The sequence below is a fragment of the Phoca vitulina genome, unplaced genomic scaffold, assembly GCF_004348235.1.
Source record: "Phoca vitulina isolate PV1807 unplaced genomic scaffold, GSC_HSeal_1.0 scaffold2, whole genome shotgun sequence".
In the NCBI taxonomy this organism is placed as follows: Eukaryota; Metazoa; Chordata; class Mammalia; order Carnivora; family Phocidae; genus Phoca; species Phoca vitulina.
Genome location: NW_022589705.1, coordinates 54,629,154 through 54,651,424, shown reverse-complemented (window position 1 = coordinate 54,651,424; position 22,271 = coordinate 54,629,154). Strand labels below are relative to the sequence as shown.

Genomic DNA, 22,271 nt, shown 5'->3' with positions numbered 1-22,271 from the left:
TAATAGTGATTTCTAATAGCTAGGACTTTTAATAACTACTGGAAACTCAACAAAGAATCAAGTACAATTTGAACTTAATGTACAAAGTGGCATTGTTTTTTACTCATTTTTAAAAATGCAGTTTTACTTCTAATATTAAATTCTACTAATAATGCTCAGTTATCACAGATGATAAAAACAGCAGGCAGGCATGCAGTGCCCTGTAAAGGAGACATGAGCAAAAGCCAACTTAAATCATAGTAAAGGCTCAGAGCTGCTCTCTGGCTAGCCAAGGTCAGTTATTTGCTGCAACAAAAATAATCTCAAAGATACAAAGTAATACGCCTGTTCTTCTGTTTATTTAAATTGTAAAAATTCAGGTGGTTCATCTAGGATCATACAATAGAAATTTGTATGATCTACAATAGAACAAACCTTTCTCTGAGTGGGGAAAAACAATTATACATTATTTTACTAAAAAAAGCCCCCTTAGATCAGCAAAAAGAGGAGAGGAGTAAAATAAAGATAGTATATCAGCTTCTAGAGTACACAAATTTAAAAAGGTATTAATGAAAAATTTCATACAGTCCAACTCTCATTCTCTGCTCATGCCACAGCTCATTAAGACAATGTACATTTATCTTTTACTGTGCGAAGGGCACTGTGTTTTCTCAACTACCAAGCATTTTACCTTTGCAGCAAGCTGTAGTCCAATTTTGTCAGCTTCAGCCTCCAATGTTCTACTGTACGGTCTATCAAACATATACTAAGAAGAAGTAAGAAAGAGAAGCTCCATTAAGGATATTTATTTCACAGTAAAAGGAGTAACAAAGTGTGATTTTTAAAATCAATTTCATGGAGCATCTAGGATAAAGTTTTAATGCTCTCCATGATGAACATTTAAAGAACACCATGATGTAAAACACGAAGTGCAGCCTTTATTTCCTCCATCACAGATTAATATTTTAAAAACATGAAAAGAATATTAAAAATATTATGCCTACAGACTTCTGGACAGTCTGTGGTATCACATGGAGTACAGCAATCCCCCTTATCCATGGTTTCACTTTCCATGGTTTGAGTTACCCGCAGTCAACAGGGGTCTGGAAGCAGATGGTCCTTCTAACACATGGTCAGGTCTATGGTAGCCTAATGCTACACCACAACGCCTACATCATTTACCTTACTTCATCCCATCACATAGGCATTTTAGCGTCTCACATCACCACAAGAAGGTGAGTACATACAATAAGACTTTGAGAGAGGCCACACTCACATAACTTTTTTTACAGTATGTTGTTATAATTGTTCTATTTTATTATTAGTTATTATTGTTAATCTCTTATTGTACTTAACTTACAAACTTCATCACAGATATGTATGTATAGGAAAAAGCATGGTATATATAGGATTTGATACTATCTGAGGCTTTAGGCCTATCCACTAGGGGTCTTGACTATATCCCACCCTCCCCCCACCCCATGGATAATGGGGGAGGAGTACTACTCTTCAAGTATCCCCCACTTTCCAAAAGTTTGCCTCACACTACTTTGCTTTTACAAAAGACTTAGTACCTTAGTACATTAGTACCTGTTTTCAGGTACCAAAAGAAATTCAAAGAGTATGTTTGCTTTTATGAAAAAAGCCTAAAAGCCAAGTGACATAACACAAACTTTCAGAAAGCAGGGGATACCTGCACTTTTATTTTCCCAATTACAATCTCTACCTACTATGTAGAGGATCCTCTAAGAAAGCTCATTAAAGCAAGTTTTTAATATGGCCAAGGAACATTTTGATCTTGCAGTTTTAAAAGGCAATTGAAAAAATATAGCTAGATAATAACCACTGACACTACTAGAGAATTTATTTCAGTTAGAAAATTAACCATAGAGAATTTTCTTTCTTTGATAAATTATCTTAATTCCATCTTTCTTTTCTAAGTATTGATTAGTTAGGGAAATGAAATTTTCTTCCAACTTCAATAAAAAAATACAAATAGATATCGTAATTTTAACTTTCCTAATTACTTGTATTTATGTGAATGCTTTCCAGTTAAATTCTAATTTTCAGTAAGTACTAAAATTTATAGGAGGTGGATCAATAGACAGGACTTTTGAGAACAGAGTTATTAATAGAGGAAACACTTTTTCAGAGGTAGCTACATGTCAGTGATGTCTAGAAATAATATAATCAATCTGATCCACAGCACATGACTACTAGATATGACTTTCTTCCTTCTCAATCATGTCTTTTCTAGGTTGCTGAACATACTATATCGTGTCTTCACTCTCAATGAGCAATCTGCCAGGGTCCCTCAAGTCTCCTGATAGCATAACTGGTTGAAAACATTGGCTTTAAAAGGACAGAAATTTACACTCAAGTCCAAATGCTGACACTTATTAACTGTGAACCCTTGGCTAATTGTTTAACCCCGCTAAGCCCAGTAGCATCATATGTAAAATGGAGTAGCAATAGCACCAACCTCCTAGGGTTATAGACAGGATAAAATGAGCAAATAATAATAGCTCCTATTTAATGAGTCCTTACTTTGTATTAGGTACTGTGCTAAATGCTTTATAATCACTGGTTCTCAACTGGATATGATTTTGTCCCCCAGGGACATTTGGAAATGTTTGGAGACTTTTTTTTTTTTTTGAGAGAGTGCACACAGGTGGTATAGGGGCAGAGGGAGAGAATCTTAAGCAGGCTCCACACCCAGCACAGAGCCTGATGTGGGGCTCAATCTCACGACCCTGAGATCATGACCTGTGTGAGATCATGACCTGAACCGATCGGGATCAAGAGTTGAACACTTAACCGACTGAGCCACCCAGGCACCCCGGAGACATTTTTGATTGTCACAACTGTGGGGGAGGGAAGAGGGGGGTGAAAGTGCTACTGGCATCTAGTGGGTAGAGGTCAGATGTTTAGAGTAGATGTTTAGAGGCTAAACATCCTGCAATGCACGTGACAATTTCCCACAACAAAGAATTATCTAGTGCAAAATGTCAATAGTGCTTAGATTGAGGGATCCTACTTTAAAATGCATCATTAAACCCATAGAAGTTCTTTGAGTTAGCCAGTATTATGCCAATTTACAGATGAAGAAACAGACCTATAATTGGTGAAGTAATCTGCCCAAGTTCTATAGAATTTAGGTCTAACAGAGCCTAAATTCAAATATAGGTCCATCTGTTCACAGCTGTATTCTTAACCCCTATACATAATTAATCTACAGTGTTCATCCTAGCGCCTAACATATGGTAAGTACTCAATAAATCTTAGCTACTATAATTATTATGAATAGCTTTCAAAAACCGTACCTGGTAGCACTCTATGAGGGCTGCTACATTATACCCCAATCTTTTAAGATTACAAAAATAGGATTCCCCGATAGTTATGTGAAGGCCCCTGTTTCTTCTTTTCTCTGGCAAATGAATGTCCACAATTCCCACTCCTTTATGACTTCACTATCAATATCCTCTCCTGCTCTCCAATCATAAGGAGCAAGGCTTTCTAGAGAAACACTTCCTCATCACCAAACTTGCTGGGGGAGCCTTGATTTAGGGAAAAAGGGTTCAGAGAGAAGTAATCCCTACTTTATTTTTAGTTTAATTATTAAAGAATTATATGAAGTAGCAGGATTCATCAAGTATTTCAAGGGAGAAACAGCCACAAGTTATCTTTCTTATGACAAAATCTTCAGATTACATTACAGAAAAAAAGCTATGTACTGATAAATGGGGAAAAAACTAAATTAACTCCTTTGACTTCCCAGAATATCAGTAACAGAAATAAAATTCAAAATATGAGATCCTGTAACCTAAGTAATAACCATTCTTTTTTTTTTTTCCTTTTAAGAACCTTTATTTCAATATAAATGCAGCCAGACGATATGGTAACACTGAATAAAAGACTTAGTTATCCAATTTCAAAAGCAATTTGTCTCAAAGAATTTTACACATTTAAACAGCACCCAGATGGCACAATGATGGGTGCTCCACAAATCATTAAATAAACAAATAACAGATTGTTCCTGAATCACCACACCTCCCAGGACAAGAGGAAATATGTGAAGAAAGATGTAAAATAAAATAATTAATCATAGCTAACAAAGCAATTATCAAGATTGCAAGACCTACTTTCAGTAGTGCAATGTTTTGAACAAAATGAGGACCTCAATAAATTTTACAACGATTATCATTATACATAAGTACTAAAATGAAAGTTAACAAACACCTAATAAGATTATCCTTTCGGTATTTTCCAGGTAATTTTAGTTTAACTGGGAGTAAGGAGATGAGGGTGGTAAAGCAGCTTCAGCAACACGGTGCCCATAAAAGTTTACAGGTTTTAAGAGTTCCCCATCAGAATGCAAATATTTGGGGAAAGGGAGAGTCATAATAAGTACACCAGTTACTATGAGAGACAAAACTGAAAAGTCTGAAGGTAAAGTGATAGAAGGAAAGAAAGGATTTGTGACCATGTTTTCTCTCCTTAAGACCAATAAGTATGTTCCCCCCCCTCACAATATTATGTTAGCCAAAAGTTGCCAAGCCCTGGTAACACATCTATCCCCCATCATTTAAAAGATGTAGTATTTTCTAATTTGAATGCTCGTTATTAAGAATATCCCCTAAAGGGATGCCTGGGTGGTTCAATTGGTTAAGTCGCTGACTCTTGGTCTCGGCTCAGGTCATGGTCTCATGGGTAGTAAGGTCGAACCCTGATGGCTCCACACTCAGTGGGGAACCTGCTTCTCTCTCTCCCTCTCCTTCTGCCCCCTCACCCTGCTGATGCCTGCGTGCGTGTGCACGTGTGCGTGTGCTCTCTCTCTAGAATAAATCTTTAAAAAAAAAAAAAAAAAAAAAGAATATCCCCTAGAAATGAGAAAACATAAGACACTAAAATTTAGTAGCTGTATTTCATGGTATGTGAAAACATCCCTGGTATCTATTACTTTACAGTAATATTTAAAATATCCTCATCACAGGCCATTACAAATTCAACTTACTGTCTCACACTTACCTCCTGCAGTTTAGACTGTATCCAGTGGCCCAAAAGTGCCAAACTATCTCGAGGGCAAATGGCCCAAATCATTATGAGAAAAATCAGACCTAGGAAATCCAATAAATGAACCAAGCTAGCCTTTTCTGCCTGAGAATAATCAAAATAATGAAAATTACATTTAATAAATTAAGAGTATATACCAAAAAAATTAAAAGACAGTATACACCTGCATTTTCTAGTTCATCATGTGTAATCACATTAAATAATTTACATGTTTAATTGACCTTCACCAACTAAAATCATATTCTTTTTCTTCTGTGTGCTTTAATTCAATCCCTTGCTCACATACTTTCTTACGTGTATATACATTCATTCATTCATTTACTGAGCCACCTAACATCATTTAGACACAATGACAGGTTCATAGATATGAATGTATATTCTTACATGAATATGTAAGAATGTATGTTTATATTACCAAGCATAATAATCTTGTGAAATAGGTACAATTATCCCTATTTTATAAAGAAACTAAGATGAGGAGAAGCTAAGAGTTGCCAAATTTCACAGAGCTATTAGTAAAAGGACAAGGAATCAAATCCAGGAAGTTTTAGTTTCTAATGTAGTCGTTAATTTTTAAAGTAAACAAATGTGCTTATTATGCTTATACCTTTGGACAGACTAAATACTACCTAACATATGAAAGAGTTAAAACACAGGAAATTCAGAAAAAGATTAGAAATTTATTTGAAATAAAAGTCTTTTGGACTTTATGACCTAACATATAAAGTATGATTCATTTATGCCAGTTTGCAATTTTATCACTCTGGTATTTCTCACTAGGAAGTCAACTTCTTTGAAGTTTTTATATTTATTTATAGCAGTAACCAATTTTACTTAAAATAGTTGTTTTGAGTAGTAATTTCTAAATACAAGTTTAACACACTGGATTGTTCATTGTTCCCTACTAAAGCTGATTAATAAATGTTAATGTAATGCTGACACTGACAGTATAGGAATCATTACCTGAACGTATGAAACACGGCTGACAACTAAAAATAATCACATAGAACACTTCTCTTAACAATATAATCTGCACTCACAAAGCATTCTTTGCTTTATTATACGAACTGTGTGTCATGAAAAACAATTATGGAATTATTTTAGCACAAAAGAGTATAACTACAAATGATAAAGTCATTACTGAAGAGAGAATCCTTGTTATTATTTATTAAAGAATAAAATTGCTATTACAGAGTTTTAGAAAACTAAAAAATTTTTTTAAATATGTATTTGTGGAACAAAGAAAACAACATTAAAGGCTACATCAAATCAAAATGGAGACTGCTAAAAGAGAAAATACAGTACTGATAATGTGTAAGACCTCTACAAAAAAATATTAATAACTATTTTCAATTTTTAAGACTATTTTCTTTTTATATCTTATCTAATTAGCATTCCTGTGCTGACAGAGATGACAATATGCTGAATGAGGCACTGATCTAAAGGCCAGAAAAGTAAAGGCACAGAATATGAACATCTCTTAAATGCTAAAAATGACCAAAATTGATTGATTTTGCAGTTATGAAGCCCTTTCTTGAAAGGCAATCTATTTCGATTGCTTAGATTTATTTTTATATATATCTGTTCAAGGAAAATGTTTTTTATATTTTTCTGTAACTCAGAAGAAATGAAGGAGATAATTACTATTTGTGCTTCAGAAAAGCACAACTGTGGCCCACCTCAATTTATTAATACTTTAAGGAATAGACAGAATTTGAGATGACTTTTAGAGAGATTAATAACATTATCATTTCCATTTAAAATTAGTATTACTTGCATTTCCAACATAGCATTTCATGATCCTTTCACTATTTACCTTCATGTTTTCAATTAGGAAATATACATCTTCCTAATTAATGTGGACAAGAGACATGCTTATTTTTAATGAATAAAAATAAATATATGAGTAAACAAATACATTAGTTTTTTGGATTCATACCAAGTCAAACAGATGTGTGTTCACAGGAATATAAATCAATTCTATGATCCATTATAAAAAAGTGCTGCCAATAATCAGGTAACTGTGGTAAAAAGAAGCAGTGTTGGATTTGCAAACACAAGAACTTTGTTAAAGTCCCAATTTGCCAGTTGGCCACATTACTCATGTTACTTAGAGTCTTTTTAAACATGAGTTTCCTCATATAGAATCTAGGGATATTAAATACATACTTAATGAGGATGGTATTAAAATTATAATTGAGAAGGTATGTATTTAAAAGCTTAGCAAACTGTAAAATGGCAAGCTATCATTATTATTACTCTGCATTAATTATATATGGCATATCATTCCAGAGATTTTCAGAGATGCTCCAAGCCATCCTCTGGGAATGAATAAAAAAGCAAGAAAACTGATTTACCTACTTAAATAGTAATATCACTTTCATATAGTTAAATTTTCTGAACAGGTTACAAGTATGTTAATAATTATGGAAAGTTTAAAATCTAATTTGAAATAATTAGAGGTTGAGAATAATTACTTTTTAACAAAAGAGACAGGTGATAACAACAGTATTTAAGAGAAATACTAATTATTCAGGTATCAAATACTAAAGACCATAAAAATTCTCACAATTAGCCAATCACATTTTTTCAAGTAACAGAATAAGTCAATTATTAAATCTAAAATTACATCTTTTAAAGAAAAAGAAAACTGAAAAGATTCGGTTTTAAAAGATTTAACTTGCTAACTTCAAAGCAGTATTGCAAGAACTAAACATTCGTTCTAGGTACTTACAGCATGCCCAAGTACTGCGTGTGCTATTTCATGGCCCAGAAGGAAGGAAAGTTGATGGATATCAGTCACACTATTTAAAAGCCCAGTGAAGATAAACACTTGTCCATTCTGCACCATAAAGAAAATAATGTAAGCAAGTGGAACACCTTAAAAAAACAAGGACATTAAATTGAACAATTAAACATTAGGTGTGAGAACTTTCACTTACTGGAAGCACGAAGGCATTTACATCTGGAGAATCAACCATATGAATAATCCAATTGATCTCAGAGATCCCTGGGATATCTTTATTGCATTCAATCAAATGATGAACCACCTCTTTAACCATTAGGTATCGGGCATCCTTCTCAGTGAGCATATCATTTTTAAATTCCTCCATCCACTGAAAGATTAAAAAGTCATCTTTATTTTAAGAGAGTTGTAGCTCTACAAAATGTTTATGTTGCTTCATGAAAAGTTATATGGCTACTTATTGTGGAACATTTTAATTTTTAATTATGTAAAAATCTACATATACTAAACACTCAAATCCTTAAATTTGAATTATTCATGCCAAGGCACTGTGGTTTCTCACAAATGGAATGAATTCTAATAACTAAGATTTTTCATATAAATTGGTTGAAATAAAGCTTTCATCTTTTCTATTAGCCTATAAACAAATAGAATGCTTAAATATGATTTCTACTTTCCTAAATATTTTGGAAAACAAAACATTGCCTAGGGAACAAAGATTTCACATAAGGAAGTACAATACAAAATTACTTTCATACCGCACTGAAAAAACACCCTATACTTAATGAAAAAAAAAAAAAAACTTCTACCAAAAAAAGGACACTTCATTAATTTTAAAGTTTTATTCACACAGAATCAAAGGAAATTACTGAAATTTTAGAACTAATGGGCATGTCATTTTCTGTACGCTATGTTGAGTAAGACTAGCCACCATATGAAGACACTTTTCTGGAGCTATATTCATGAGAAACCCTTTCAAGTGTAGGAAAATTAAAGATGTTCTGAAAATATTAATTTCCATAAAATGTATAACTCCTTTCACATATGGATCAAGAAGTTTATAATTCCCTGAGATGTTTTTATAGAATTGGAATCTGAAATAGTCTTTAATATCAATAGCATTTTTAAAAAAACACAAGTCACCAATGTAAACTGAAACAAAAAACATTATTATATTAACCCTTCTGAAGTAGATGAAGCAAAATTATATATAATAATAACACTTTATAATATCTCTATAAGAACATGTCCTTGAATTTTTGTATCAAGCAGGTTATTACATTTGTAGGTTAAAAAATAAAAAGAATATATATGAAGATATATATAATTTTTTAAAGCTTCTAAGTGATATGAATGGTAGAAGCAATACTAATTTAACCCTAGGCTTGCCTCAATCTTTCCAGAACATTTTCCTCAAACTTGCTTCAGACAAGACTATCCTAAAAAACGCCTCTAATCTCTGTATAAATTCTACTAGAAGAGATGCATCTTATCTTTACTAGGAACAACATTTTTAGTGAAAAAACATTGTTATTTCTTTTTTAATGGTAACTTGCCACTGACAAACTCAGAAGCTTAACTGAAATAAAAAGATGTAAAGATTTAGCCATGCCAAAACTGTCAAGTGAGACTATGAGACTTTAATTCAACAAATACTAACAGCATATACTATGTGTGTGCTAAGAACTGGAAAAAGAGAATCTGTCCTCAAGAAACTCACTATAAAATGCTTAACTTACTTTGTACTTGCTAAGGAGTTAAGGCTTCTGAACTCCAACTTTATTTTGCATTCAAAAAATATAATAAATTGCCAAAAATGATGTTTTAGAAAAAAAAAAATCCTATTCTACATTACTTTCAAGGTACAAAATTCTATTACATACCTACTTATCCAAAAAAATATATTACTAAGCACTAATTTGTACATTGTGCTAGTACTTAAGATAAAATGATAAAACAGGGTGTGTTCCCATAGAGCTTAGGCTAACAAAGGAGACAGATCAGCAAATAAATAATTATGCAAATAATTATGTTACCCTCATGATAAGTGATTTAAAGGAAGAATACAGTATGCAAAGAGAAAATAAAAGTAGGAGACCTGACCCCAATAGAGCCAAGCACTGGACACAAATACAAATGAGCTCATTCATAATTTAGTCTGTATGAAGGATACCCCCTAGAGCCTAATGTAGCCAACCTACCTAACCCAGCCTGGATAATCAAGGAAGGCTTTCCTGAGAAAGTGACATTTAAGGTGACATGTGATGAGCAGGAGTTAGCTGGGTGAATGAGAAGAAAAGCAACGTAGGCAGGAGGAATACTAAGTATGAAAAGTTTGAGACCTTTTGGGAAAATGTTAATTTTCTATCAAAGACTAACATAAAAAAGTAGTGCATCTTTCATACTTAAGAAACTCTCCTGCTTTGAGTATTATATTAAGCAATCTAATTATAAACAATTCTTACTACTTACTGCTTCATATTCCAGTTCTGATAAAAGTCTGAAATGTTCTTTCCCCAATAATAGTAGCCTGCTCCTTCCTGTGACAGGACTCACTTCCAGGTGAGTAAAATAAAACACTACAAAGAGCAATCCAAAACTACTGAAACAAAGGAGTAACTTCCATTGATTCTTTCTTAAACTTTCTTTAAATAGTTCCTTCTTGTTAGGAGGAAGTGCCTGCCACCATTTCCTTATGCCCCTAGAGCAAAAAGAAAATTCAAAGTTCTGACAATAGTATCAGCACATATCACCAAAACTTAATCTCATGCTAGGATTTTATGTCATCAAACACTTGAATTTTTGTGATATATTTCTCTGTATAGATGAATTTTTTCAATTTATAAAATTCTTAGCTAAAAGAAAAAGTAATCCGTTATATAGAACTATAGTTAAAAATTCTAATGTTCATTTAAATTTTCTTCTTCGGTTATTTTAAAGGTGAACACTAAATGAGTAGCTATTTTACACAACTTCCATTAATTAACATTTATTGACTGTTTACCACATGCAAACTACTATTCTAATTGTTATACATGTCATCTCATTTAACCTTCACAATAACCCCATTACAGAAGAGAAAACTGAGACAAAGAGAAGTGAAGCAACTTGCCCAAGGTTGCAGAAGTGATAAGGGAAAACCAGGCAAGGAAGAAAGTGTGATCCCAGAGTCTGAGCACTTAACCACTTAGTAGGGACAAACTGGCCCAATAAACATCTGAGGGGATTACAGTACAATAATCTATACTTTTAACCACGATCCCCCCCACCACTCATCAGACTTCTGGCACAATCTGCCAGGACTTTAGCAAGGTACAAAGGTAACCACCTCAGCGTTGATTTTAGAAGTAAATATTGCTCACCAGCTAAGAGTCCACTATCCCCTCAAGAACATGACAAAGGAGAGGTAATCAGAACATAAACACCGTAAATAAGGAAATGAGAGACTGTATGGTTAACACATGAGGAGGTCTACTTTCTACCAGGCAACAATACTCTTTGCTGGTTATTGGGGTTCACAGACATTTTGAGAAGCAATGTTTTCAACACTGGGACAAAATTTTTCCTTGTAAGTTCATCTGTGAAATCACAACAAAAATTTAAGATATATACATCATTCTCTTGATACAGTTCATCTTATAAAACAACTTCAAGTTATCTTAATTTTATTAAGTGACACACCTAAAATGCCTCAAAGTGTTTCAACCTGAAGAAACTTAGGCCAGACTTATTTCCTACTTAAAACTTTATATGACTTATTATTCTTTGCTTAAAAGTATGATGAAAACATGAAAGAAAATGTTAAGTTGTTAAAATAATAATAAAAACAAAAAGTTAAAAATAATGATTAAAAAGGATGAAAAAGCCATTGGCCTAAGAACCTGGGCTGAGCTGTGACAAAGATTCTCTCTCTTCCACCAGACTCTACTCAGGCTTTTTTCAACTAGGCCTCACCTTTAGACTTCTGTATTTCTCTCTTCGTTGTCCAGTTTCAGCAAGAATCCTGCTAAATCAGTTTACCCAAAATCCCCCATCCTCCATATCTGATCACCCTCAGTATCTGATCAGGTTCCTCATCATTCACCAGCCCCCAAGTGATATCTGACCACCCTTACCTGCCTTCAGCAAGAAGCCTAGTAGGGTCAGGTTAGGGAGAATCCCCCCCTTACTCCTAATGTTTCCTCTTAGTAATTTTCCATCCACCAAACCTCACCCTGCTCCTTGGCTATAAATTCCCACTTGCCCATGCTGTATTCAAAATTAACTCTGGTTCTATACTTAGGTCTCTCTTCCCCTACTGCAAAAGTCCTGCATCCAATCTGTATTTACTGCTTTAACTGTTGTCTAGCTCTGGTTTTCTCTGACAGCCGTTACTTACACAAGAGTTAACACAGCCGTATTTTTTTCTGGGTGCCAATGTCAAATCATAAGGAACACAATACATTAGAGAGTACAAGTTCTCAACTTCTGATAGGAAGAAAATTGGTTTGGTTAGTATGGGAGTCGGAGGGCTAAAGGGCCTTCACAGTCATCAAAGGGAAGAAAGCTTTATGAGGAGACAATGCCTAACTTTACCTTTCTTCAATAAATGGAGCAAATAAAACAAGATTATTTATGGGGAAAGGTTTAAATTAAATATAAGGTACTATTTAGCTGTAAAAACATAATTATTATGATGGACTACCCAAGAGAAAATAACAAAGATGTGTTGTAAATAGAATAATTAATAAATACTAGTTAAGCATTAACTTGGCTAGGAATGAGCCCATTCTTAAATAAGTGAAGCTCTTCAGTTTCATGACCCATTGCCTCAGATTCTGTAACTAAACACATTTGTAAGTACTGCTCTTACACACAAGCTATGACCAACATTTCTCATTCTTGCAATCATAAACATTTTTGCAATCATTTAAAGATACTTTAAAAAGTATCTATATAATTTTTTAAAGATGATATTTTTATACTATAATATGCAGTAAATTGGGGCACCTGGGTGGCTCAGTCGGTTAATGATTCAAGTCTTGATTTCGGCTCAGGTCATGATCTCAGGATTGTGAGGCTCACAGATCTCAGGCTCCATGCTCAGTATGGAGTGTACTTAGGATTCTCTCCCTTTCCCTCTGCCCCTCCCCCTGCGCTGGCTGTGTGTGTGTGTGCGTGTGTGTGTGTGTGTGTGTGTGTGTGTCTCAATAAGTAAATAAATAAATAAAATCTTAAAAAAATAATATGCAGTAAATCATTTCAAGATCACTAAACCATTAACAAAACTGGGTAGACCCAACTGTTTAGAAACTTAATTTTGAGCTAAATATGGGTGGGAAATCTAACAAGTTTTCATTAAAAGTATAATTTTATAAATACCTTTTAATATAAAAGTTTATTTTTTTTAAAAGCTTTTTACCTGCCTACAATGATTGCAAATAGTTTCTGCACTGGTTTAAGAATTATCAACAAGAGAGGAACCGGAGCAGCTTGAAACCGAGGAGAAGTGTGGAAACTCCTGATATCTCTTTCATGAAGACAGTTTAGAGGATGCAATAGTGAAAGGGCAGGAACTCCTGTAACTTCTTTTATCAGTAGCTGTCTTGAAAAAGAGTCATTCCACACAGTACATTTTGGGGTAACCATCCCAATTTCCTTACATCTCGTGCTCAAGAGGCATCCTGGTCTTTTGTTACTAAAAGTCTTACAGAAATAAAAATTTTCAGGAAGAAAAGTCAACCTATCACACTGATTTACTCCCAGACCCTGATACTTATTAACTATATGATTAATTTGTACTTGATGACAGTCTGGTGAGGTTACAGCTAGTGTGTTACATTTTCTCCAATTGGCCAACATATGAAATCGGAAGAAAACACAGTTTCTAGTAGGAGACTGCAGTCCATAGATGAAATTCATCTTTCTTCTCCTTGATTATCTGGAACACACAAAAAAAATAAGTCATAAATATCTCTGGAAAATACTTATTTACAAAACTGGGAACATAACACTTAAGAAAGAGGTGTGTCAATCGTTCTTCCCTTGACATATCCCAGACTGAATTACCTTAGGTTTCTACCACCACCCCCACAGCAATGCCCCCCAGCAATACAAACCAAACAGCTTTTACTCTTTTTTTTTTTTTTTTACTCTACAACACATACTTTAGAAACTTGGATTTTTTCTTCTTTTCATTTTTTAGTTTTAGTTGGGGGAAATCTTTTTATTTTAACAGCTACATTATTGGGGAATAAGAAATGGGTTAAGCAAAAATAACAGTAGGTTTTAGCAACTGGCAGTAAGTAAGGGGAAAAGCATGTAATGGAATAGTAAAATCTAAGTTTCAAAATCTCTTTTTTAAAATACAAATCTGATCCTTTCAAATATAATCCTCGTACTACTGATTGGGGTCAAGATGGAATAAGAGGAACCAGACTTATCCTCCCACTGAAAACAACTGGAAAAAAAAAAAAAAAAAACAGAATAAATGAAACAATGGTCTCAACACACTGGACATTAGGCAATGAAGACCAGTGACCCATGAGAGATGGGAAACAAATGTGATGAGCCCTACAATTGCCCCAGCTTCCTGCCTGAACAGTTTCTAGGCCACTATGTAGAGAGGGGAAACCTAGCACAGCCCAGCAATGTTCCTAAATTGAAGAGATGAAGCTGGGAGCTCAAGCAGGCCACAGTAATTAGACCCCACATAGCAGAGTACAAGAGAAGACAGAACTGTACAGAGGAAGAACTCCAGAAGGTGTTACGCAGGGAACTCTGTCTGGTGTACTCAGATGAGTTCTCAACAGGGCACTCCCATGAGGGAAGTCCCTAGAGATGGGAAAGAATCACCTGACAGTATTAAGGAGCAATATTCAGGGCTCATGGAGGGCAGAGTAGAGTGTCTATTTCTACCCTGCAAAGTGGAAAACCTTTGAATTCATGGGACATTGGGTAGAGTACTCAGAAGGGTTTTGCCTCATTAGAGAAAAATTAGTCCTAGACTAAAAGCTACTTTGGCCCTACCCAACAAAGATTAAAAGCAAGACTCAAAAAAAAAGATCAAACTGTTTCTAAGGAACTTAACCCCATTCTAGAAAAAAGCTCAAAAACAGTTATAAGAATATAAAAATATACACCACTTAATAAGGTATAATTTATAATTAAAAATTACCAGGCAGCAAAGAAGCAGGATATGTGAACCATAATCAGGAAAAATATTAATAAAAACTCACTTCTAAATAACATGAATGACAGCATTGACAGATAAGGATATTAAAATAGTTATTACAACTATATTCCAAGTGTTTAAGAACTTAAAGGAAAATCTGAGAATGCTATGTAGAGACATGGAATATGTTTTTAAAAAGACCTATACTGAACATCTAAACAAGGAAAGTACAAAGTCTTCGATGAAAATCACACTGGATAACAGCAGATTAGATATTATAACAGTGAAATAAAGACCTGTAAACCTGACATATCAATAGAAACCAAGAAAACCAAAATAAAAAACCAAGGGAAAAAAAAGGCAGAGAGCATCAGAGAGGTTTAGGATAACTCAAATGGCCTAAAATATGTACAACTGGAGTCCCCGAAAAGAGGGGGGGGATGGAAAACCAAAAAAAAAAAAAAAAAAAAACCTTGAAAAAATAATGGCCATTTTCCAAATTTCATGAAAACTGTAATCCCACAAATCCAACAAATTTAAAAAGCCACACACACAGTAAACACAAAGGAAAGTTATTTCAAGACATATCCTAATCAAATTTCTTAAAACTAGTGGAAGAGAAAATCTTAAATTTGATATCTTTGATGAAATGGACCAATTCCTTGAAAAACACAAACTACCAAAGCTAACTCAGAAAGAAATGGATATATCTGAAGAGCCCTATATCTATTTTTTTAATTGAACTTGTAGTTAAAAACCTTCCCGCAAAGAAAGCTCCCAGCTCAAATAGCTTCACTGGGCAATTCTATCAAACATTTAATGAAGAATTAATAATAATTCTATTCAAACTCTCCAGAAAATTGAAAAGAAATTAATAGTTTGCATTTTATTCCATAAGATCTGCATTACTGTGATACTAAAGCCAGAAAAAAAAATTACAAGACTATAGAGTAATATCTCTCATAAACATAGATACAAAACAATATTTTAGAAAATCGAATTCAACAATATATAAAAAGACTACATCATGACCAGCTGAGATGTGTCCCAGGAATGTAAGGTTGAGTAAAAATTCATAATCAATGTAATCCACCCTATTTACTGAAAAAGAAACACCACATGATCATCCTGATACAGAAAAAGCATTTGATAAAATACCACATCCAACCCTGATAAAAAACTCTCAGTAAACTAGGACATCTATAAAAAACTATAACCAACAGCATATTTATTGGTGAAAGACCATACTTTCCTCCTAAGATCAGGACTGAGGCAAGGATGCTCGCTCTCACCACTTAAATTCAATACTGTACTGGAGATCCTAGTCAACACAATAGAATGAATAAATGCCTAACTAAATAAATGGCATCCAGACAAGAAACATAGAAGCTAAATGGTCTTTATGCGTACATAACATGATCATCTATTTAAAAAACCCAAATATATCACAATGAGTTTAGTTAGGTGGCAGGATACAAAAGCAATATACAAAAGCAATTTTATCTCTATATACTATCAAGTGATAGAAGCCAGACCCTACTCCCTCCAAAAAAGTTCATACTCTATGATTCCAGCTCTATAATATAAACTATAGAAAATGCAAAATAATTTATAGTTACAGAGAGATCAATGGTTGCCTGAGGATGGGAAGGTAAAGATCAGGAAAGGGATTATAAAGTTTTGGAGGTAATGAATATGTTCACTATTTTGACTGTGGTGTTAGTTTCATAGGTGTACACACGTCAAAACTTATACTATACAGCTTAAATAGGTACAATTTATTTTATATCAATTATACATTAATTAAGCTATTTTTCAAAAGATACTAAAAAGAGACAACAATAAAATGCAATGTATGAACTCTGATTAGATCTTAGTTTGGAAAAAAAAAAAAAAACAGCTTCAGAAGACAACTGGGACTCTTGGGGGAATTTGCATATGGATTTGCTTTCAGGTTATTTTAGGTAAGTACTGCTTATTGATGATAATGATGTGGTTATGTAGGGGAATATCTTATACCTGAGTACTTGCTTAAGTATCTCCTTATGATGAATAAAACTCACTTTCAAATTACGTAATACACACACAAGACATAAAGCCAATGCAGTAAAATATTAACAATCATATCTAAATCATAGTTATATATGTGTTCATTAAATTTTTTTCAATTTTTCCGCTTCAAAATCTTCTTAATAAAAGTTGGGAGGCGGGCGCCTGGGTGGCTCAGTCGTTAAGCGTCTGCCTTCGGCTCAGGTCATGATTCCAGGTCCTGGGATCAAGCCCCGCATCGGGCTCCCTGCTCCGCGGGAAGCCTGCTTCTCCCTCTCCCACTCCCCGTGCTTGTGTTCCCTCTCTCGCTGTCTCTCTGTCAAATAAATAAATAAAATCTTTAAAAAAAAAAAAAAAAAGTTGGGAGGAAAATATGTAAATCTAACTCGAACTAGACTAATACAATACTATCTAGAAAGATGCTTCAGAACATCAGTTTTTAGGGCGCCTGGGTGGCTCAGTTGGTTAAGCGACTGCCTTCGGCTCAGGTCATGATCCTGGAGTCCTGGGATCAAGTCCCACATCGGGCTCCCTGCTCGGCGGGGAGTCTGCTTCTCCCTCTGACCCTCCTCCCTCTCATGCTCTCTGTCTCTCATTCTCTCTCTCTCAAATAAATAAATAAAATCTTTAAAAAAAAAAAAGAAAAAAAGAAAAAAAAGAACATCAGTTTTTAAAAAAATTTAAAAAATAAAATTAAAAAAAATAAAAGAACATCGGCTTTAATGAACTGTATTACCTATTTATCAAACTATTTGAAAGTCACTCAAAATTTTTATATACTTTATATATTCCACCCTTGCATTATTAACATATAATATTAATATATGTTAACATTATATATAATGTTATAAATAAAGGGCATGCTAAGTAAACATTAACTCCAAGTTAACCTTTCGGAATTACTATCCATTTTAAATCAGAGTCCAGACTTGATACATAATAATCTGATGTTATTAACAAGATACTTTCTAGGTTTTTGGGGGTTTTTCTGAACCAAGCTGAAAGGAGTAAAATAACTGAAGCCTAGAAATCATTTCAAATTAGTATCTGAGTAGCTAGTAAGGTTCTTCATTGGCTAGGTGGCTTGAGAGTTACAGATGCAGCATAAAATCCAGTCCCTGCCCTCATGGATATTACTGAGTTAAGGGGGTTTTAAAATGTATCTAAGTAAGACTATTAAGGGATAATAGAATACAGTTCCTCATTAAGTGTTATGCACTATATGAATTTTTAAAAAAGAAAGGATATCCATGAGTAGCAGAAGAGTTCAAGGCAACTATTATTTTTTATGCCATTGGGGCAGATGCAGAAAAAAATTGTTTCAAATGGGAAAGTATACTTAAGGTTTAAAAATAGGTCACTTGCTAGAAGTCAAACTGCAAAAACAACACAAACCCACATTCTTAGATCCTTTACTATAGGAGATAAGCTTCAGACACTCAACCTGATCACACTCCCTTTATAAGGGCATCCTACAGCCTCAACTTAAGGGACAGGCCCAGACTGTCAATCTTTCCCAGTGACCTCTGTCACTGGCCACAGAGCTAGGAGTGGATATCTGACACAGAAAAGACTTTTGGTGAGGCAGTGTCAGGCAAAAGAATAAGGGCATGTATAAATTGGAGTTATAGTTGGTGCTATGGCAACACAAAGCAATATGCAAGCAAGAACTGCAAACAAAAACCTTTGCAAAAGAAGTGGATCAACAGAAAGGACAATGGAATCAATGTGTGGAAAGTAAAAGATCATGAAGCCTCAGGGAGAGAAAAAGAGAGAGGGGGCAAGATTCATACCCTCCTGGTTCCCAAGAGTCCACTGTACTTCCTAAATGTGACTGAGCTTCATAAGCTTTTACTTTCTTCCTAAAACAATTCCCTCTCTTCAAAGGGTTTCTGTATCTTGTAAATAAATGATCTCTGACTTAGGAAGTTACACAGTATAAAACAATTATACCTTTCATATACAAGCTGGTAACATTTTAATATTACACGTGTTGCTTATTAGAATTAGCTAAGGGTTCCTTCTAGACTTTGCGAAGCCAAATTCCCAATTTTCAACACTGCATCAGTTCCAGTTAATCAGTTCTGGATAATCTCTGCAGTGACTTTACATGTCAATTTTGCCTCCTTAATATCTCAATCTAGCCTTTCCCGGGCTCTGTGGCCTTAGGTTGTTGATTACTATATGCCCTCCAATCTCTCCATATTAAACCACCAACTCCTACCCCTCCAGTTCATTCCCACCCCCATCAAACTAGAACTAGAGCAATCTTCCTAAAATGCAAATCAGACAACAGAATCCTACTCCCACAACTCCCATAAAGTCCTACATCGCTAAATACTATGCAGCCATTTTAAAAAATAGGAGATTTGTGTAATGACAAAGAGACACACAAATCTTAAAAATAACAACAAATGCTACTTGCAAAAATTTGGTAGATCAGGAATGGCAAACTCAGATGTGTAAACCAGCGCTGCAGGACAGAAATTTCTGCAATGATGGAAATGTGTCTGCGTTGTCCAATATGCTAGCTCCTACCTATGGCTACTGAGCACTTGAAATGTGGCTGGTGTGACTGAGAAATAGAATTCTTAATGAACTTAATTTTAGTTAATTTGAAACAAAATGGCCATAGATGACTAGTGGCTACTAGTGCAAGTTTGTAGGGTCCAGGCAAAGCCATACTGGTGTAAATGCAGATTCGTGCCCATCTAAAGAAGGTGCAACAAGTGTAATGTAACTTGAGCTTAGTGTTACCACAGTTCAATATTTTCAAGACAGAAATTCAAACTTTATGTGAAAGTTATCAGTTTTAAAATGCTGGTAACAAACTTAAAAAAAAAAAAACTTTTTAACCACCTTGGCCAAACAAACCTACACAAGACCCCATTCAGTTTTTTATCTCTGAATGATGTTATTCATTCATTAAATATTTAATGAGTGCCTCCTACATGCCATACCACATACCACTCTGGACTCTGGAGATACCACAGAAAATAAAGCAGACAAAAATCTCTGCCCAATTTGCAAAAATAGTAATGCTGAAATATGCTAGTACATATAAATATAAATAAATCTAAACCAAAACGTAGCAAACTATTCATTATCATTATTTTGAGCGGCAGAATGGTGGATGTAAAGGATTTAGTATTTTCATCTCATGTATTTCTATGCTGTTTAAATTTTTACAGGATGTATTATTACTCTTGTAAGCCCCAAAGTCTATAAAGGCAACTATTTTTGTAACTTCCAATGGTTTCCATGGGCTTCCATAAACTCCTCCATATAGAAGACCAGGCCTCTCACAATGCCACCTCCCACTATTTCTCCAGGCACCTTCCCCCAGCTCTCCTTCACCCATTCCCAAGCTCCAGACCCACTAATTTACTGATAACCTTCAGAAAAGCTCTCACCTCTATTTCTATGCACATCTATTACACTGCTTAGCTCTGTGATTACGGCAAGCAAACTCTTGCTCATTTCTCATGACTTATGTGAAATCTTTAAAAAATATTCTGACACAGAGGTATAAGCAAAAGCCCCAAACATTACATGAACATAACTAAAAACGTTATCATTTGTATTGCTGACAATCAAGTGTCATTTAGAACAGAAATAGTGCCTGAAATTTTACAATCCCTGGTTTATCCTTAAGAAAGGATAAAGAACTGGTGAAGAAATCTATTTATACATTTCCAAAGAGCAACACTAGACTACACAGAGCCTAAGAAAGAATCAGGACTGACACATCCTCTTCGAAGAACTGTAGCAGGTCAACAAACATAGCTGGCAAACTTCTAAGATTACTAAATTAATGATGTGAGAAAATTAAACAGTTTGGATTGTTAGCCTCTAAGAACATTTCAGATCCTTAATTCTTTAAGTACCATCTCAGAATGAGCAAATACAGCACTCACTGGCACTCACAGCTGAAGCCTGGAAGACAGTTTTAACAACTCTGCTGAAAATGACTATTTCTTCTCTAGTTTCTATGGAAACAGCTGTCAGATTGGCAAAAATAGAACGTGTACTTTAAAATAATCATTCAAGCAAAGTACACCCATGATGGAAGACTTAAAAAAATAAAATAAATAAATTGGAAGGCAACAGACTTGGTTCTTAAGCTTCCAAATGTCAGCCTGCACCCCTTCGCCACGGCTGAGATGATGGATATAAACCTACATCATTTTCGTGAGGGTTACACAGCACTGGTTGGAGTCACGATAGTTGATCAATCCCTGAATTCCAAATGAGCTATTTTCATCGCCCCGGACTAAAATTTCTCACTGAGGACTGCACGGCACAATAAAACTGTTGCTCCGCTTTACACAGGCAAGTGACATTATTTAAAGAGTATAAAAAGTGGTATTTGTAGACAAGTTTATAAAGAAATTATCACAACTCCCGAGCATTGTTTAGGCAGGAAATGTTCAGTTCTTCATGGCAGGGTTTAGGTAGGAAACTTTTATGTTCTCTACCTTGAGAGTGAGGAGGTAAGAGAGGGACTGCCTCTCGAGTTGCTTTAGGCGGCAAGAGGCGGTTTTCCACAGGTGAAGGTGTCGATGTGAGGCACACCATGCTGCGTTAATTATACTACTTTAAAAAAAAAAAAAAAAAAGAGCCGCTAAAGAGAAGGAAAGGCTGCGGGGAGAGGCAGGGAACCCGGGAACCCGGAAACCACAACCACCTGCCAACGAGCACCTCCCCGGGGGGCAGGGGCCCCTGAGGTCCCTGCACTTCACGCCGGGAGGATAGGGAGGGCTGAGGCTTGACTCTCCCGTACCCCTTTTCCACTCGCCCCTCCCCCGACGGCAGACGCCGGCCCTCCCCACTCCGGCCCGGACGCCCCTTCGTCCCTGCCCCCCAGGCTCCGCCACCCCAACCTCCCCCGCGGTGCTCGCGAGCCCCGCCCCTCATCCCGGCGCCCCTCGAAGTCCTCTCTCCCCAACTCCCGCACTCTGCCCCCGCCCCTGGGCCCGGCCCAACTCATAAAAGAAGGGCAAAGGCGTCCCCAAAAGGACAGACCCTAACGGTGGCGAAAACGTAGATGACTCCTCCGACCGGACCTTTGCGCAAGCGCATACCCCATCACATAAGCCCCGCCTCCTCACTTCCTGCCCTGTGTCCGGGCCCGGGCGCCTTTTGCTCCGCCCACAGCGGGCAGTCGCCACACCCGCCCAGAATCGTCCTCACCGCGGGCCGCTGACCGGGAGCGCACGGTGGCGCTCTCACGCCCCCGCGTGGCCGGAGGAGGGACGTGGCTGCGGGCTG

At 35.6% G+C, this 22,271-nt stretch overlaps 1 protein-coding gene across 3 annotated transcripts in view; it reads right to left on the bottom strand.

Moving 5' to 3' along the window:
• OMA1 (OMA1 zinc metallopeptidase) overlaps nt 1-22,207 on the bottom strand; it is a 79,594-nt gene extending 57,387 nt beyond the window's left edge. The window contains exons 1-8 of one of the 3 annotated variants that reach the window (XM_032427926.1): nt 22,026-22,099; nt 21,479-21,593; nt 13,200-13,718; nt 10,271-10,499; nt 7,995-8,168; nt 7,787-7,894; nt 5,008-5,136; nt 671-745 (exon numbers count right to left, since the gene is read on the bottom strand). In XM_032427926.1, the coding sequence (XP_032283817.1) occupies nt 671-745; nt 5,008-5,136; nt 7,787-7,894; nt 7,995-8,168; nt 10,271-10,499; nt 13,200-13,699 (1,215 nt within the window). In that variant the 5' untranslated portion in view covers nt 13,700-13,718; nt 21,479-21,593; nt 22,026-22,099. Of the gene's footprint in view, nt 1-670; nt 746-5,007; nt 5,137-7,786; nt 7,895-7,994; nt 8,169-10,270; nt 10,500-13,199; nt 13,719-21,478; nt 21,597-22,025 lie in introns of all 3 variants that reach the window. The other 2 variants (XM_032427917.1, XM_032427931.1) reach the window with 2 other exon arrangements.
• Between the last annotated feature and the right edge of the window lie 64 nt (nt 22,208-22,271).